Below are 20,062 nucleotides of genomic sequence, written 5' to 3'. Positions count from 1 at the left end.
TGTTGTTGGAGCCTTCAAATTTACTCACTAAACTTCACTAAAGTTTCTCAAATAACCTCACTCATATAATTTGCAAACAAATTATTATCTTTAAAATAAAAAAAACTTAGTCATTTCAATGATTTAATTACTCTATAAATCTTAATTGCATATACATTTCTTAATCAAACAACATGCATAAATCTCTTTTCCAATAAAAAATAAAATAAAATAAACCAAACACAAGGTATTGAGTTTCAAGAATTAATTTCTAATCAATAAGAAAATAACATGAACTATTCTTCTTCTTTTTTATAATTTTTTTTCTATTTTAGCTGTGCAAAAAAAATGAAGAAATCAATTTTTTCTCTATTTTTTGTACTTCATAATTAATTATTTAAATATTTTTTAAAGTTTTTTTTTTATTGCTAGCTCGTTTAATTTTTTTTCTAAATATAATTGATAGAGTTAGATTTAGGTCATAAATCACAATAGAATTTATTATAAATCATAATAAGATTTATTTTGTTTTTCCTCACCAATATGCGTTTAACATATATATCATACATTTTTAATTCTCATTGAATATATATAAATGAAAACTTTAATGAGTATGTAGTGAAATTGAAAAATGAAAATAGATAAGAAAAATAATAAAGAATACAATCTAATATTATTGAATTGGAAAGTCTACATAAAATAAATATATTATTTTTTTGGTATAATTTATTGTCCTTAATAGTTATTTTATAGTAAGTTATATATATATAATTTAATAATTAATAATAGAGTGAGATCAAAGTGAGCAGATTTAGAGATCCCAACTTCTTGATTTTCGAGAGGGTAATTCATCCTACTATGTACTCTAATAAAATAAGACATAAGAATAAATTGACTAATTATGCAGCCCAAAGTGAATTAGTTTTCCCGCATATATATCATGTCCCCCCTCTTTTTTCCAGCTTTCATATTGGGCTCACAAAATGGGCTGTTGCCTGCTAAACTCCGAATAAGGAAACACAGTTTTCACTTCAAGAGTTCTAGTTCTTCTTCCATCCATCTTCTTTCTCGAACCATCCACAAGATTAGATTACAGAGCCCCATACCTATAGCTATAAGTCTTAACTTGTTTTGTTGATTGGAGATCGAATTCACTCGGTTCAATCATCAATCCACTCTGATCCACCAAATGATAGATGACCACAATATATACCAACTAGCTACTTATCAAGTTCAATGTATACTAGTTGAAATTAGTTGAAAGTCCCTCCCCATCTTCAAACACCCTAAGCCACCTCTACCCTTCAATTTATTGTTTCTGACATACGTGTGCGGGTAGAACTGGTTTTCAAGTTTTCATACAATCAAACTGGTGGCTCTCAACATATACACATGAAGGAAGGCACATGGTCTCTCCTCTACTTATGATCAGTATGGACATTTATACTTCACAGTCCACGCAGTGCAAAGGATGAACACCAATGAAAGGCAACCAACACTCCTAGATATGGGTTAGGAATGAAAATAGTAACAAAAAACAAAGTCAGGTCGGCTGTTGTCTCGCTTATAAATAAAGATAAATTTACCTATTAAAATTTTTAAGAGTAATCTAATGTGTTCATTGTGATAACCAGTTAATTACTCGTACGCGATTCCTTTATACATACATTTTAACTTTTAAATTTAATCTTTGACAAAAAAATGAAAACTTCGTTACACATATCAGAATTTAGTGTGCTAATTTCATCAGAAGTGCTCAACTCACAAATTACAAGAGTATGAGTTGATCAGTTGATGCTAACTACCAATCTCATCAACTGAAATTGCATTTATTTTGGCAGATATATGAAATATTAGTTATGAAATTATGATGTAGGATACTCTTGTATATTACTGTCTTAGTGTCTTACCATTTGATCAGATATACTGGGAATTGTGCAAAAGGCTGCAGACTTAAAAAAAACATGCAATGCATGTAGAATTTCTGTACTGATATCATATTGTTGTGAAAAACCCATATATGCATATAGAACTAAATTAGTCTACCACCCGCAGAATCACACAGAAATAGCACAAAGAGTGTTTGATCAGAAAAATAGGAAGAGGAAGGCATTGATGATTCTTATGCGTATTAAACAGCACATGGAAATTTGCAGTACTCTGAATGATCGAGTGACAATTCCGGATCTTAGTTTACACCAAATAAACATGCACATACAACAGAGAGGTGGATCGATCTGCTATTCTTGCATCTGCGCGCCTAAGCTTCATCTAGCTAGAGCAGGCCGGGTCCAAACTAAATGAGATTGAGCGTTTTATGAATAGATTTGAACAAATGAAACAATATTCACAAGCTACGTTATCTAAACAGATTGGTGAATAAAACAATACGTTTTACTGAGGTCTAGATGTACGTGGTCCTAAGTCATTATGCATGAGTACACTGTAGAGCCAGATTTATTCAGTATTCACGTTGAAAGGTTAAAAGTCTTGGAAAAGAATTGAATAACTAGGGAGTGCATTGGAGGTATTAGGTATGGCTTTTAATGGTTATAAATCATCTTTAACTCTATTACTTGGGCAAGGATAAAACCAATTATATTAGCATTTAAAATTACTTATTACATTGTTCATTGCAATAGATGTAAAAGTAAATTGAGAGCGGTGACAATTCAATTTCCATGATTCAAAAGAAAAATCATAAATTGGAAACAGATAATTTTATGCTTATACATTTTTTCATAAACCGACATGCTTAATGTGACACCGTCTTTGGTAGAAAAATTGGTATTGAATTCAAGGTATGGGAACCAATAGGGCCATTAATTAGCCGGCTTGAATAAGAGCAAAGCCTGAAGAAGATTAATTTCATCAGTCTTGAAGTAAACTATCATTTTCGTTGGTTTGATATCTTATAAATAAATGATGGTCCAAACTCTTGAATCACCGAAGACAGACTACCCCTTGCTCAACTTTCAATTTTCAGTATTGTTGTTTTCTACTATTTATCTAGAAGCTGTCTAATTAATGACAACAGTCACGCATGCAATTCATTTTGTAAACTTTTCTCTACAATGTTTTTTTCGAACACTTCAATCGAGAGAACATAATAAATCTATCATACAGTACTAATTATTCTATAATTAATCGGTGAATAATTGATTGGCGGGGAATTTCCACCCTCGATCATTCGTGATCTCTGTTTTTGTAGTTAGATTGGTTGGGTCTTCTAAATTTTTGTTTGTGTAAATTTTTTATTTTTGAGATTGGTTTTGTAGAAATAAGATTCATTTTCCCGAATTTTATTTTTCTTAATTTTGTCGGATAAAATTTAGGTCTTCCGTCTTATGGTATTGATTTACTTTTTTTTTGATAAATTCCCTGCGGAACAATTCACAGATCAATTATAGATCAATTAGTGCTCTATGATTTAAACCGTATTCCACGTCCTAGAGTACTGATTATAGAATAATTAGAACTCTATGATGTACCCTAAACCCTAAAGACAAATTAGCAGTTCAATTAGTAATCCCTCTTTAATAGTAGAAAACAAGAGATAATAATAGTACGTAGTTATGAACTATACGTATGAACACTGTGGGTAATGACAGTAGCTTAAGGACTAATCAGTCAATGCTCGATCAAGGATAAGAATATAAGATGATAAGCACTGTGTACCAGCTGGCAAGTGTTTCAATGATGACGATCAGACGATGAGTGTGGTTGACTTTCTTATCACTATCGCTATTCATGCATTGCTCCACAACGACATGCATGATGCACGAGAAAACAAACCCTCATCAATATTGTTTATATGATCAATATGATATACATATATACGTATATATATATATTATATTGATCATATAAACAATATTGATGAAGGTTTGTTTTTTTCGAATATGGAATTGTTTGTGATGTCCATTTTTCAATTATATTTTGATAATCTAATTATTGGGTAAAGTTATGGTATGTTAACATTTCTCATACATCAACTATTTTTACTCCTCTAAGAACTCATGTTATCACTTTGAAGACTAATATTACTATTTTCAGGACTCATATGGTAAACTAAGAAAATTTACCACTTTAAAGACTTATGTTATCACTTTAAGGACTAGTATTACTATTTTGAGGACTCATGTGGTAACTAAGAAAATTTACCACTCTAAGGACTCAAGTTACTACTTCGAGGACTAATATTACTATTTTGAGGACCCATTTTACCACTTTTAAGGCAATTGTATGCATGTCATACGTTAACACATTGTAGAATTTTCTCTAATTGTTTAACTTTTAAGTGTCTGTATATTAATTATTTTTATAAAATTTCAATTAATTTGAAAAATTATTAAAGACATTAAAAATCGTGATTTATTATGAACGATTCGAGATAGACATGTTTAATTTATGTATACAAAAGTAGTAAAGTTGGGCTAAACTCTCCCTTAAAGCTTTCAAAGAAAAAGAAAATCATGTTTTCTTTAGCGTGCGAAGAAAAGATAATAAATATTTACTTTTTTCTTTTAGAACTTACTAACCTATGTTCCTATTGACTGAGTGAAGAGAAAGGCAATCAAAATTATTTTTCTGGTCAATGAGATATTGAGATTGATTGACGATTAGCCAATTTAATTGATAAACAAAACAAAACACACTGATTTTGAAGACTGGGTAGACTATTATTCTTAAAATGGTGGAATACAGGCTTAATTAACCTATATGTTACATTACATAAGAAGCAAGAAAGTTGCATATATGAATCCTCCGTCTCTGTGTGTGTGTGTCAATTGAAGCAAATCATCAACAGTGATCGATCGATGATATTTTATCATTCCTTAACGAAATCAAAGACAAATATATAGAATCGGCAGAAATCCAGGGGGACAAATCCGACATCCCTGTTTCAGAGATCTTTCTGAATTATATAGCTATATAACAATACTGATTAGCACATGATTCTTTGGTAGATGTATAATACTAATTAGCATATGATATAGAGATCCATGATTATGTTTTTCAGATTTTATACAGTATATCCATGTGCTCATTATGTTTGTTGCCCCCTCCCAAAAACTCTGTTTTCTCCTTCAGACGTACATTTCATTCAAGTGATTCTATTAAGAATTTAATGTTTTGTTTGTTTCGCGAAATTTTAATTTTGAAAAAAAAAAAAGAATTTCAAAGCAAGTATAAAAATAAGTTTTTAGAGGATTAAAAAAAATAATAATAATAAAAAAAATTCGTTCCATACTCTCAAAAGATTCGTTTTCTCTACCCACATGGTCCAGTTCAGTTGGCAAGTTGACTGTGCTCCTTAAGCAAGTTGAGAGACTTGAGACAGAGGTCTCAAGTTCGAGCCTTGTGTATGGAAAAGACTATGCGGGGAGGGCAAGCCCACCTATTTGGTGTACTCGATGCCCGGAGGGGGGGTGTCGCTGCGTCTTTGGCGCGGCACTGTGCTGGACTTCGGGTAAAAAAAGGCCATTGCGTGCCTCCTTGTGGTCCTTCCCAGTACCTCCTTTTTAAAAAAAATAAAAAAAAAAAGAAAAAGAAAAAAAGATTCGTTTTCTCTACTTGTTGTTAGTTTAAGGTACTGCTACTGCTACTTAATCTTTTTGCTAGAACGTGAGTCTAGGATATGACTTACGATTTTGGGAGACACTCAAAAGTCAAAACCTTAAATAGGCAAGCAATTGTTACTGCGGGTTTAACAAAGTTAACCTCAACAAATTAGAAACCTATATGGGAAATAAAGACATTGTCCAATGATAAGTTTCTTCGTTACTTAGTAATGTTATTGAGCACTGTAATAAGAATAGAAAGTACTTTCTAAATATTTCAATCCATGAACCAAATAAAGCCCAGAGTCCTTATTTCTCAAATGCATTTCAAATCTTCGCATATATTTCGAGAGGGTAATCAAGTGGCAAATGCTTTAGCGACTTATGGTTCTACGTCCTGTGATTTGATATGGTGGAACTTAGCTCCACCCTTTATCCAGACACACTGTGATAGTGACCGTTTAGGTCTACCAAAATTTCGTTTTCGGTAATTCGCTTGTATAGTTTCTTTTAGCTTTCGGAGGTTGGCTTTGTCTCCCCTCCCTTGTATTCTTTTTTAGTTCAATAAAATCTGGAAAAGAAGGCTATTTGTCTTTGCTTAGTTCTCCAGTTCCCAAAAAAAAAAAAAAAAAGCCCAGAGTCCTTAACGATGCAAATGAACATTGTCATGTGTTATAAACCCTGCAGGGCATATATCCCGAAAAAAGAAGAGAAGAAGTGAAGAACCGCAAGTCAATACCTCATTTCATTGAAATAACTTCGAGTCAACGCGTTTTGACAAAGAGTTAATTAAAGTGGGAGGCTTTGGGAAAAGTTAATTACCAGTGCCACGGGAGAGTAGTGTTGCTGTTCTAGCTTTTACTATTTACTAGAAGCATTATATAGAGTCAGCTGGAAAGCACAATGAAGCCACTGATGACATGCAGACCCGTATTTAAGTTTCAAGGCCAGGAAAACATTAAAGATTGAAACTCAAAGGGTAAAAGTCTTTGTCCAGTTGAGCTTGGCCACATTGAATGCCACGCGTTTTAGAGATCGAAAAAAGAGGGAAAGAAGAAGAAGAAGAAGAAAAGGAAGAAGAAGAAGAAGCCTGTGCTGTGCTGCTGACTTTGGCTTGCTCTTGGAGTAAATGCACTTGAATTGCTGTCACCTTTTGACTCTTTCGCTAACCCTTCTTCTCTCTCTCTATCCCTTCATTTTCAGGTCAGCGTCCGTCTCTCTCTCTCTCTCTCTCTCTCTCTCCTTTCTTTTCCTATATATTGAGACCCGGAGGCCCAAGCCTTAGACGCTTGTCTCGAACGCTTTCCAAGGAAGAGGAAAAAGAAAAAAGAAAGAAAAAACATTGTCTTAGTTTTCAACACTCTCTCTTCTAGCTAAGAAGACCTGTCTTTGTTTTGAGCAAGAGAAAGAAGAAAACAAGGTGAAATGGGCAGACCTCCTTGCTGTGACAAAGAAGGTGTCAAGAAAGGACCTTGGACTCCTGAAGAGGACATCATTTTAGTCTCTTACATTCAAGAACATGGTCCTGGAAATTGGAGGGCTGTTCCTACCAATACTGGTAAAACTCAAATTTCACTTCTTTCAGTCTTTTCCATATATACATAATACACTATTGAGTAACATTTTGGTTTTGGCGTCATGAGTATAAAAATTTTCCTCCACCTTTCTTTAACTGTATTTGATTGAACATGTATGTGATAAAGTTCAGACCTTTCTGTTTTCTTGGTTATCAGTTCCTTTTAGGCAAATCATAAAGGCCAATCTGGGTATTTTTTTGCTCTTATTTATGTGTGGTGATCTACTATATGTCTGGGTATCCAAACTAATACTTTTTTGCTCTAATAATTTCTGTATTTTCAGGTTTGCTTAGATGTAGCAAGAGTTGCAGGCTTAGATGGACTAACTACCTTAGGCCTGGGATCAAACGTGGGAACTTCACTGACCATGAGGAGAAGATGATCATCCATCTTCAAGCTCTTTTGGGCAATAGGTAATTAGACTGAAATACCCCTATTCATAATTGAGTGAGTAATGGTGATTTATGCCATGTTGATTGACATTTAATTTGGGAGGCAGGGTTAGGTTTGATCTGTCTAAATCTAATTAATTTATGGCTGTTCAATTATTTGATTGTGATGCAGATGGGCTGCAATAGCCTCATACCTCCCTCAGAGAACTGACAATGATATTAAGAATTACTGGAACACCCACTTGAAGAAGAAGCTGAACAAGCTCACCCAAATTGGTGGTCACTCAAAAGATGAGGGATTCACTAGTACTTGTTCTCAGCAGGCAACGATAGCAAGAGGTCAATGGGAGAGAAGGCTTCAAACTGATATCCACACAGCTCGACAAGCTCTTCGTGAAGCGCTTTCCCCTGCTGAGAATTACAAGCCTGATGGATTTGCAAGCTCTGTGAGTTTGAGCAGTACTAGCACTACTACTAGTACCGACTTGAAACCCTCAATGGATATTGTACCTGCAGGCCAGTCGGATCAATCACCCTCAACCACTTTGAGTACTACCTATGCTTCAAGCACTGAGAACATTTCAAGGTTGCTCAAAGGTTGGATGAAAAATCCGCCCAAGTCAGCCAAGACTGGTACCACTGCAGCTGCTGGGGTTATTGATTCTACATCAAGTAATGAGGAGGCCACACTATCTGCAGCAAACACTACTACCACTACTAGTACTACTGGCCATGGAAGTATCCAATTGTCTAATGCATTTGAATCTCTGTTCGGTTTTGAATGCTCACTTGAAGCTTCAAATTCTGATCTCTCCCCGACTATGTCACCTGATCAGGGCAGCCTATTCCAAGCAGAAAGCAAGCCGGATGTTGACCAAGATCAAATGCCACTCTCATTGCTGGAGAAGTGGCTTTTTGATGAAGCTGCCGTTATTCATGGGAAAGAAGTGCACTTCAGTGATTTTATTGCTCTAGATGGTGAAAATGCTAACTTTTTCTGAAGAGTATCACGTACTACTTGCTTGTTTAGTTTTGGGCACATTGGATCGTCTTCTTACTTTTGGATGTAGGTCTGTTGAAGAACTCCTGATTAATTTCACAGGGCCTTAATTAGCAGAGGGAAATTCTTAGAAACCTTCTTCGCTAGAACAGGGAAATGTAAAAAGTTTAAGTTATTATGTCAAGTCTACATCTTAGCGGAGATCAGTAATTCAATTTCTCAGTCTGAGCTCTAGATTTTGTTCTGTAAAAATCTATCAAGATGCTGTCGTGATGAATTGAATTTCTTGATCATTTGCTTATAAGCGAGGATGCTATTATATTCTTGTGTTCTTGTTAAAGTATTAGAATCAATATAGACAATGCATTCATTCTCCGATGCACAACTTAATCCAATTTCCATGTAATAGGAAATTGATGAAACATTGTCTAACTTCATCCAATTATTCGTCTAGTTAACTGAGGTTCAATCGTTCCCACACACAGCCATATTTGGTTCGAGGAATGGAAAAGATTCAATTCCCGAAGAAACTGAAATTAAAAAACGAAAGAGGCTGGGTTTAAAACTTTCCATCATTTCCATGCTTTAATAGGTTTCTTATTCCAAACATGAGATCGGAGGGGGTTTTTCTTATTCGCAAGTCTCTAATCCATGAACCAAACAAGACGAAAATGAGCTTCACATATTGGGCGCAATGAAAACGAAATGAGGGAGCTTTCTGCGTTCCAATTGCAAATGGAAACCAAGTCAACCATGCAGATAACACAATTGAATGTTAATACACTACCAAGTCTAAAGGCCCTGCAGCCCTGCTTAACTAAAAGTGAATTCAAGTAGGTGCAGAAGCATTCATGAGAGTTAAATCTCTATCTACACACACTGAAATCTTTGTAAAGCTTTCATATATACAATTGCTTGTAAAACTAGTCTCTACCTGTTGGATTAAGTTATATTTAAGATCAAGCACCTTTTGGGAAATTTTCCACCTCTCCAAGTTATGTAACAATAATAACAAATTAAATGGGAAGAAAAATTTGCAGATTGACCATAAAAACGAACATGTGAAGCGTTTGATGGCCGGCCAAGAAAAATGAAGAAGAACATGTGAAGCATTTTGATGTTCATGACTTGCTTACCAACTTGTTGGAACACTTTAATCTTGTCCAAGCAAGTAATCCAACCTGTAAAGGCATATGTGTAGAACCCCACAACAAAGATGGCAATGGGAAATAGGATGCTTGATCGATCATGCTAACAGGCAAAGAAGCATAAGCCTCCCAATCAATGTACGTGTTAATACCATTACATATGCATCCTTGTGTGTCTAAGTTGGACACTGAGGGGGTGTATTGTATATGGAATTAGTGGAACTTTTTAAGAAATTAATCTATGGAATTTAAAAGTCTGGGTGTATTCAATATAGACTTTCAGCAGTCCATGAAAGTCTTGGGTATTCGATTAGGATTTTTAAAGACTTTATGATGAATTCCACTAAAATCCAGAGATATTCAATTAGTACTTTTAAAAATGAATAAAAGTTTAGAGGTATTCAAAATTTCATTCATACTTATGAAATTAGAAAATCAAGGATTATCATGGACTTTGTAATGTTAACTATGCATATCAAATTCCAATAATTTTCTAGCTACCAGACTAAAGATTTGAAAAAGTCCATCAAAAATCATCTTCATGACTTTCCCAAAAATGTTTGTAAGTAAATTTTTAGTGAGATTCCATAAACTATTTTGATTTAATGCTACTGTGCTTGAATTCCGTGCTACATAGCCTACCAGTTTAAAGATATCAAAGTCAAGATGAAAACGTCCGATTAAATATGAAATTAATTTGTTCTAATGACAGCTTTGAAGTGATGGATGTCGTGTGAAGTGAAACTAGAGCTATGAAGCTAGTTACTCTTGTATCTTGACTTGCGAAGACACCAATTGATCTTCAAGTCCTTTCCATCGTATGAAAACATTGAAGCTTCAGCAAAGCACATCAATTCTAGTTCTCTGCATTGACGTTTATATATCATACATTCAAACCCTACATTATACTTTTCTATTCTCACATTCAATTCGACCCCACGCCTGAAATAGTTTTTAAGGACTTATTACATGTGGATTCTGGGTCGATTATTTTGCAAGTTATTCCAGCCATGCATGCATAGGCGAAATTAACCTGGCTAGCTGTTATGAAACAGTTTCATGTGCAATTCCAAAGCCCCATTTATGTAGTATGATTGAATATCTTGTTCCATGAGTAATGTGTTGTGTGCTTCGAATGCAAGGATTATTTATCTCTGCAAAATCAACCGGATTGATATTTGGTCATCTAAGCAATACAGCCACATGAAACATGTTCAATAGACGTAGGCGGATCGATAATAGTAACATAAAAAGGTAATAGTTTCTGATTTGGCTAGCTTTTTACTTTGAATACTTCTTATAAATTAAAAAAGTAAAACAATAAGGGTTCTACTCGAAAATGGCCTTTTTAAAACATATTTCAGAAATCTACTCCAGATCTGGCATGTGTATATGTATGTATTTATCGAGTAGATTTGAGACATGATATTTTTCTTTCTATACGGAAATAATCGGGTAGATATGTCGGTCTCCAACCAAAAATCTCAGCATATTATTAATGATCGTAGCAAAAGTCTCTGAGTGAGCTAAATTGCTGCGATTTTTATTGTTTATGAGATGACCTGTCAAATTATGCAGTAATAATATGCGAGAGAAGTTCGCGTCAACTTGGTTCCTTAGACTCGATTCACTGAATTGCAACTAATTTCGCCATGGAAAAACATACAGGAAGCAATGAATTTGCGTTGCTTTCTAGAAGAGTGATTGAAATTTAAGACCGACTGGGATTAGGAATTAAGATGCTGCAGATGAGCTAGGTAGCCACTACCGAGAGTCAGATCACAGCAGGGAAATTTTTTTGCTGTCTCTTTAAATGCTACCACATGACTATGACACGTCTAAGGTGACATTCACATGCTCAAGAATATTAATTGCACCTCTTCACGTTAAGAAGAAGAAAAAAAAAATTAAAGCTTTGTCTATAATTGATTGTTTCAGTTAAACAGTGACAAGCGTGGTCTGTGACTCATTATTGTATCAATATTGTCTCAACTTAATTAACCGGTACGTGTTGAGTTTTAACACAAAAGACCTCGCTATAATCAGGTGTGATCCACCCACTTATAAATAATATTTTATATGTCACTGTTCTAATGTTAGATCTTTCCTCTGCAACACGCCCCCTCATGTGCAACCTAACTTTAGGTCTGTACGTGGACAATTAACAATCCAATTTCCTCATTGGAAATTGGGACACAAGTCTCATATCGGCAACTTGGTCAAAGTAACAATCCAATGCCGACATTGAACACTTGAAAATAATCCAATCAGAGTTTTCCAATGACAATATAAGGAGCCCAAATTCGTGCCCAAGACAATTGGATACCATGATAAAGTTGTTTATGCTAACTTCTACGAGTACATCAGGCAGAATGCTATACCCTCTAGCGGGTACCAAGATAACTCTGGGACCCTGTCAAAGTAAACACACAACGTCAGAGGTATAAACCGTACCAGATGGTTTATTCCTCAAAATGCTGAAGTCAGGTTCTATTGCTAATTTGACAGAGTAAGAGTCAAGAAGGAGAAGTTATTACCCCCATGAAGGTGGTTGAGTCAGACTTATATACTTCAGCATGGGAAATGTGTTTCCCATTTCTTAGATGTGGGTTGCGGTTCATCCCTTTGTGGTTATATGAGGCTCAGATGTATGCTTTGGTGAGCTCTATTGGGCAGACCCAAGGCCTTTGTCACTCAAGGTGTTGCCAGTTGGGAGCACAATAATGGTGGGTATTAAGATATGGGACTTGGGGAGTCCTGCGGGCTGGTGATAGTACTAACCTTGTGACAGTCAAGTATCTGCTGGTATGTATAAGTCTCCCAAGTTCCCTGACTTGATGCATATACTTTCGCAAGCGTACGAATCGTGTCAAGTAAGGGAAGTTTTTGGACCTTAGTTATCGTACCTTGGGGATTAGGTGTTGGACTTAACCAAGGTAATTTGCGCTAGAATAACTTAAAAACATACAATGAAAAATAAAAATAAAATAAAGTAAAATAATATTCATAAGACATCAAACCTCGGCAATACTCAGCTTAGCTTACACTAAGCCTAATCAAAGTCACTAACTTGTAGCTCAAATGAGTTATGCACAATGGAAGGTATAATTTTGTTTGAGAGTTTTGAATTGAGAATTAACTAAATTAAAAGCAAACTAAAATAAAGGCAAACAACTAATTATCAAGCAAGTGTTTTAGAGAAACTGAAATTGAGAGGAAATCACTGTGCGTTCTTATTGATAATTGGGGCCTCTTTATATAGAGGATTACAATGCAAAGAGTCTGAATCATACAAGGAAAGATAATCTCTAGATTCTTCTAATTAAACCCCTATTACCACTAGTTCAAGTAACCTAGAGTTTGGGCCAAACACAAATTAGGGTTTTACTTGAACACTCCCCCTTGTGTTGCCCAAACGTGGTGCTTCTCTCATTGCCTCATTAAAAACCTTGCCGAGTAACAAAAACCCAGTGGGACAAAAATAACCTCGGTCGAAGGGAAAAAAGAGCACAACACAGCCTTTACGTTTCGAGACCATACATGTAAACATCTCCCCCTGATGTCTGCATCTCCCCCATTTGACAACAGTCATGGGAGTTCGGATAACTTCCGCAAACAATGCTACCAACATGTTTCTCGAAAGTGGAATTGAGGCAATGACTTTGTGAGCAAGCCTGCCACACTGTCCTCAGATTGAACTTAGTTCACTTTGATCTTGAGGAGAGTATGTTGTTGCTGATTATCCTTGGTGTTGTCGTTTTTGATGTAGCCTTGCTTCATTTGTTCAAAACAAGCAGCATTATCCTAAATGCTTGTAGTCTCATTTGTGGTAGACTTCAAACCACAATTGTTCGAACATGCGTAATTATGGATCCAATCCATATACATTCACAAACCTCTTCGTGAAGAGTAATAATCTCTGCATTGTTCAAAGATATAGCAACTAGGGTCTATTTATGTAGACCTCCAAGATATCACTGTCTTTGCCCATGATGAACACTTAACCATTTTGGGAATGACTTTTGTATGGGTCAGAGATACCCAATATTAGCAAAACCTTCCAAAACACATGTTGTTTTGGGATGGGGATAATGGACGCAGGCCAGTGTTGGCGGCATTCCTGGTGTGTAATGGGTCTGAATCCATCATCTTTCTGTAGGGATAGAACAAGCCCATATCAATCATACATCTCAAGTATCAAAAGATATCTTTTACACCAATCCAATGATGTCGCGTTGGCGCATAGCTATATCTAGCTAACAAGTTTATGGCAAATGAGATGTCCGGTCTTGTGCATTGAGCTAAGTACAATAATGCGCCTATTGTACTCAAATAAGGCACTCCTGCCTCTAGCACATCTTCATTATCATCATTTCAACGAAGATGATCCTTTTCAAGATCAAGACTACGGACGATCATGGGGGTGTGACTTGATTCATAAAACTCTCGCAAGCGTACGAATCGTTGTCAAGTAAGGGAAGTATTAAAACCTTGATTATCGTACCTCGGGGATTAGGTGTTGGACCTAACCGAGGTAATTGGCGCTAGAATAACTTAAAAGCATACAATGAAAAATAAAAATAAAATAAAGTAAAATAATATTCACAAGGCACCAAGCCTCAGCAATGCTCGACTTAGCTCACACTAAGCCTAATCAAAGCCACTAACTTGTAGCCCAAATGAGTTATGCACAATGGAATGTAGAATTTTATTTGGGAGTTTTGAATTGGGAATTAACTAAATTAAATGCAAACTAAAATAAAAGCAAACAACTAATTATCAAGCAAGAAATTAAAATTCGGATTTCAAATTAATGGGAACATGGGAGTGTCGGGTGATTCACACTAACTATCTTGCAAATATCGATGTCGATTTTACAAATGCATGCATTTCCTATATGTGTTGAGTCCGGTATCTAGTACCGGTTAAGTCTACTAAACCAATTATCTTTTAGGTGTATTGATTATGCCGGTTAAGGCCACAATCAACTCTCTAATTTGGGATTATGCCAGTCAAGGCCGCAATATCAAAAATTAGAGGCCTAGAGAGCAAGATAATAGAGACCCAAGCAAGCTTAGCTACAATTAAGCTAGCTAATGGTCACCACACTCAAATCCTAGATGCCACAAGACTAATAAGTTGTCAATTTATCAATTTATTCATCACAATTGCCCACAACATAATTTGAAATGGTGACAAAGCCTAGAAACATGCTTCTAAGGACCATTAAATTCAGATTTAAAGCATACACAATGGAAATTGCATTTATTTCATTTAAAGCATCAATATTTACACAAGATGAGTTAGGGCTTCACAACCCTAACTCCCAAAATTGAACTACTCACTACCCATACTCAAATACATCATCCAATATATAAGAAATTAAGAGAAATGATAGAGGAGAGAGAGAACACAAATTAAGCTCACAATTTGCTATAGGCAAACATGAACCCAACTTGATATTAAGCCCCCACTCTTTACCAAAGCCAAAATCCCTTGTGGTGATGAAGCCTTGATGATGTGAAGTGAAAGCCCCTTGATTTTCCCTTGAAAAATGGTAGAGAATGATAAACTGGGAAGAGAAAGAATGAGAGAGAAGATGGAAAATGGAGGAGAGGTCTCTAAATTCGGCCAAAAGGCCTAGGGTGTAGAAAAATGGGTCTTAAGCTTGTGCAATGTGTGTGCAAAGGTGTTTAAATACCCCCTTAGGTTCTAGGGTCAAGATTGGACTTGTACCCTAGATCCAAGGCTAAAAAACAAGTAGAAAATAGGTAAAATGAAAAGACTAAAACAACCTAATAAAAATATAGAGAATTAGATGTGTAGAAAACATTTTGGAAAATATCAAGAAAATAGGAGAGCAAAATTGTAAGTGAGTGTGTGCCTAGTGTGAACACAAATAAATATCTCCATCTACATGTGTGATGTGTATGAGGTGTGTGGTCCACTAATTATTATTGTTATTACATCAATTTTGAATTTGAAATTTGAATACAATGATATAATACAAATGGGCTTGGGTCTTCACTTGTGTGCTTCTTTGGTCTTGGGTCTCGGACTTCTTGCTATTGGGCCAAGTTGAATTGGTTGACCCGATGGTTAATAAGTTGAATTTTCGTCTTTTTGTTGAAAACCCCATTCTGCTCCAATTTTGCACAACTTCTTCTGAAATCCACAACTTTGCTTATTTACTACTATATAAATAAAAATAGATTAATTACATAATTATTACTTTGGAGATTAGCTTAATTCTAGTGTTTAGAACGTAATTACGCGCATAAAAATGCGTGTAATCACACCCCCACACTTGAACTTTGCTTGTCCCCAAGCAAACTAAATGTAAACATAATATGAAAATCTACTTACTCACAAACATAACGGAAGTGTAGTATTAGCCTTTCCAACCATAACCCTCGGAGAACTAATTATGTACATAACTATGAAGTGGATATAAGCACAACATAAGATTTTTGAATTTGTAAGGCAATTAAGATGCACATGCGAGAAATGCTCAAGTATATGCATGTGATATGCATGTATCAAATCAATCCATCATAATCAAATAAGCACATAGAAGACCCGATATAACCCACTAAACTCACATAGGTTCACTAAATATTACCGCTCAAGTGTTTGGAGGTTATATGTATTTCACTCAAAAACAATTTCACAACATGCGCCGCCATATGCTTGCTCTTCGATCTCATCTCCGCTCGGTAGCCCACAACATTCAAGATCAAGAGATCTTTTATTTGGTTGTAATGGGGCTAAGGGCAAGTGGCTAATAGAAATGAATGATAAGGAAATACAAAGTCCATGTAAGACGGTGAAACAACTCTCTCTTGTAGAGATTTAAAACTTTTGTTTTCGAATGCTAAGTCACTCACTTTAATCCTGATGTACAACCCACACTACACTTTACTATAAACAAAAGTAATACTAGCTATATATATATATATATATATATATATATATATATTTCAATCACCTTTTCTTTTTCTATTTTTTTTTGTCATTTCTTCTATTGAACTTCTTCTTCTTCTTCCTTTTTTTTTTTTGGAACTCTTTCGAAACTTTCTTTTCTATACAAAATCACTCACCCCCACACTTATTCTTTTGTAACCTCACACTTTTGACTTTTTCTTTCTTTTGAAGCACTCAAACATAAAGTCATTCTCTCGAATCGCTTCACCAACTACCATGGAAGGGTAGGATAAAAGTGTATAGGCTAGGTAGGAATTTGTGGTGCAAATGAACAAAAAGGCTAAATATATACATATGTTCAAAGTGGCAATCTAGTGGTAAATATCTTTGGGCACATGCTTCTTTGGCCATGGTGGTATTATGCCTAATGCCTTAATCCTTTCTATCCAATCGTAAGCTAAAAGTAGTCTCGAGATGTCTCAAGTAAGTTCTAGATATGCAATGTCATAAAATTGTACACACATGAAAGAATAAGTGAATGAACGATGCATACATTATAGATATAGGAACAAAAACTCACAAATAAGGGCATGCAAGTTAATCGAATAATCTATATGCTTCTCTAATTATGATGAACGAACCTAACATAGGCTATGTGCACACATATAGTCAAGCATAGGTCACATATACAATTAATCACAAAACAAATTCAAAGTCTTAGATCATGCTCAATCTATCCACAATCATAACAAGTTAAGTCCATGTCTCGTTATTGGGGTTGGAAAATGCATTAACCACTAAAATATAATTACAAAAAGTTAATCTACTTTTTTTTTTTTTGATAGGGCCACCCGAGCTCTCACCCCCACACTTAAAATCAACATTGTCCTCAATGTTGTCAAGTGAGCTCGAAAGCTAAATCCAATGAGAGTGAAGTCCGGGAGAAGGCACAAAATTTAACTATGAAAATGGAAATCTAAATGTGGAGAAGAGATGTGAAAACCCCCTTTGTCGACCCTTAATTGCTCATGACCTTCGGAGAAGACAAATATGAGACACCAACCTCAAGGCACAAGGCCTTAACTTCCTTTACTTATGCTCCATACTAGCTCAAGGTGCTCATGAAAAGATCAACTCCATTGAAAAATATGTAGTGTTCAAGAGCAATGCGTCACAAATAGGTCATCAAAGAATAAGGACAAGGGTCTTTCATTAAGATCATGGCCTTGAACACATCCAACACACTCCACGACTGCCTATAGATTATCCTCCAAAGATGAAATGAAGCGCAAATAAGTCCAATCACCCCGAGTGAACAGAACTAGTGGGTGCAGAAAACTTCCAACAATGACCTTTCTGTCTTCAAATACCCATATCTCAAACTCAAGAATAGATAAATAAGTCAGACTCAGAGAAATTTCTATCCATATAAAGTGAGCCACTTATCTCCAATTGAGAAGAAATCTATAGCTGATCAAAGTTGCCAGCTTGTAATGAAGTCTTTTGCTGACCCTCAGTCACCGATACTGCAATTTCTGAAGCTCCAGAGGTGTAAAGAGGGTGAGACCAATGTGATATGAAACTAGACTCATAAGGCTAACTGAAGGTAAAATTTCACTGAAATATAAATTCTGAGTCAAAAATCGTTGGCTTCCAAACTCACTATTCTGTTCTGCAGTTTCTGCTGTGCCCTGTTTCTGACCTCTGTCACTTGGAACACAATAACTGAAGCTATGAAGGTTCAAATTAAAAATTTTTATGTCACTATATAGAAGACATGTGAAGATATATCTCTGAAAAATTTTAGCTCAAAATAGTTTGATATGTAGAGGCTGTAGCTTCTCAAAGTCACTCTATAGTAGCTGCCTCTGTTCTGACCTTCTTGCATTGACCACTAAATAACTTGAGTTTCAGTGACTCAATAGGGCTGAAATTTTGGTAGTACATATTAGACACACAGAGATATATCTCCAAAAAAATTCAGCTGAAATTAGTATGTGGATTGGAAGCTATATTCAACCAAATTAAATTAAACTTTCTGGACAGAAACTGCTCACTGCCAAATTCATTCTTTCTCCACATTTCAATCTCCGGACACCTCCTATCCTCCCAAAAAAAAAAAAAAAAAAGGCTAAATAGCCTTATTGAGGAAAAATAAACAAGAAAATTTCAAAATTACCTAGGGTTGCCTCCCTAGAAGCGCTTGTTTTTAAAGACCCCAAACCGGTCTATGAAACTTGATCTCTTCAAGGTGGCTCATTCTTTCCACCACCACCCACACAAGCTTTGGTAAAACTAGAACCTCCACAAGATGTTGCAAGAAACTTGATATTCATCGGAGTGTTCCACTCAGGATACCCTTTCTTCTTCTTGTCCAATCCACAAATCTCCCTTATTGTCTTGAAGTCTTGATTTGATTCTTTTGCTCCTCACTCAATGGGGGATTTGCATTCACATTTAGCTCATCAAGAGTAGAAATTGAAAACACTTGGAAATTAGAGGAAGAACTGGATACCAATGACTCTTGGTTGTGGTGTGCAACTTGGTTCAATGGGCCAAAAATTCTATCTCTCTTTGCTTCATTTCCCTTGACCAAGTTAATAGAAAGCACACTTTTTACCACATCCGGAGGGTAAATGGGTTCAAGCCTCTTGAGTAATACTTTTTCACCCAACACCTTCATTTTGATAGTGCCCTTTTGAACATTAATTTTTATCCCCGCGGTCGCCATAAAAGGTCTACCAAGAATGATAGGTATGTCCTTGTCACAATGAGCTCCATCATCCATATCCAATACCACCAAATCCGCCGGTAAGTAGAAATTGTCAACTTTAATTAATACATCTTCAACAACGCACATAGCTCTAATAATGCTCCAGTCCACAAGTTGCAAATATATAGGAGTAGCTTTAATAGGCCCAAGGTCAAGTTTATGAAAAGTCTCAAAAGAAATAATGTTAACACTTGAACCAAGGTCCATCAAAGCTCTATCAAAGACTTTCTCACTAATAGTGCAAGAGATATTAAAGCTCCCTGGATCTTTGAGTTTTGGGGGGATCCGTCCTTGCAAGATAGCACTAACCTCCTCACAAATTTCAAACCACTCATCATTCTTTATTTTCTTCTTATGGGTGTACAAGTCCTTTAGAAATTTTGCATAAACCGGCATTTGTCAAATGAGCTCAATCAAAGGTATGTTGACATTGACCTTCTTCAAAATATCGTGCACTTCAGACATCAAGCCAAATTTCTTGTTTTTCCCACCATTCTTCACATTTTCCTTTCTTGGCATATTAGGGTAAGGAAGTTGAGACTCCGGTGTACTCAAATCAAGATATGGATCAAATGTGAGGCTCTCGGTGGTGCCCCTAAGGGTAGTCACTGTCCCACTAGGGTTCTTAGCCTTCATGGCCTCGCCTAGTGATGAATGGACATGACCACTCCTATCCCTAGAGCTACCATGAAAATGTAGGTCTTC

At 35.7% G+C, this 20,062-nt stretch overlaps 2 protein-coding genes across 2 annotated transcripts; one reads left to right on the top strand and one right to left on the bottom strand.

Moving 5' to 3' along the window:
- The first annotated feature begins 6,480 nt into the window (after positions 1-6,480).
- On the top strand, positions 6,481-8,837 carry LOC112185799 (transcription factor MYB30). The gene is made up of 3 exons (XM_024324110.2): positions 6,481-7,101; positions 7,404-7,533; positions 7,685-8,837. Exons 1-3 carry the CDS (start codon positions 6,969-6,971, stop codon positions 8,511-8,513), a joined length of 1,092 nt encoding a protein of 363 aa, XP_024179878.1. The 5' UTR covers positions 6,481-6,968; the 3' UTR covers positions 8,514-8,837.
- Positions 8,838-18,976: 10,139 nt separating this feature from the next.
- Positions 18,977-19,753, bottom strand: LOC112185220. The gene has a single exon (XM_024323422.1). The coding sequence runs from the start codon at positions 19,751-19,753 to the stop codon at positions 18,977-18,979; it is 777 nt and encodes a 258-aa protein (XP_024179190.1).
- Positions 19,754-20,062: the final 309 nt, after the last annotated feature.

This window comes from Rosa chinensis, chromosome 2, assembly GCF_002994745.2.
Source record: "Rosa chinensis cultivar Old Blush chromosome 2, RchiOBHm-V2, whole genome shotgun sequence".
NCBI classification, from domain to species: Eukaryota; Viridiplantae; Streptophyta; class Magnoliopsida; order Rosales; family Rosaceae; genus Rosa; species Rosa chinensis.
This window is presented reverse-complemented; position numbering and strand designations above follow the sequence as displayed.

Bases quoted from the DNA above. Each gene is read 5' to 3' on its own strand.
- LOC112185799 (XM_024324110.2), top strand. From the start codon at position 6,969: ATGGGCAGACCTCCTTGCTGTGACAAAGAAGGTGTCAAGAAAGGACCT. The intron at 7,102-7,403 runs GTAAAACTCAAA...CTGTATTTTCAG, and splicing joins GGCTGTTCCTACCAATACTG to GTTTGCTTAGATGTAGCAAG. The intron at 7,534-7,684 runs GTAATTAGACTG...ATTGTGATGCAG, and splicing joins CAAGCTCTTTTGGGCAATAG to ATGGGCTGCAATAGCCTCAT.
- LOC112185220 (XM_024323422.1), bottom strand. From the start codon at position 19,753: ATGCCGGTTTATGCAAAATTTCTAAAGGACTTGTACACCCATAAGAAG.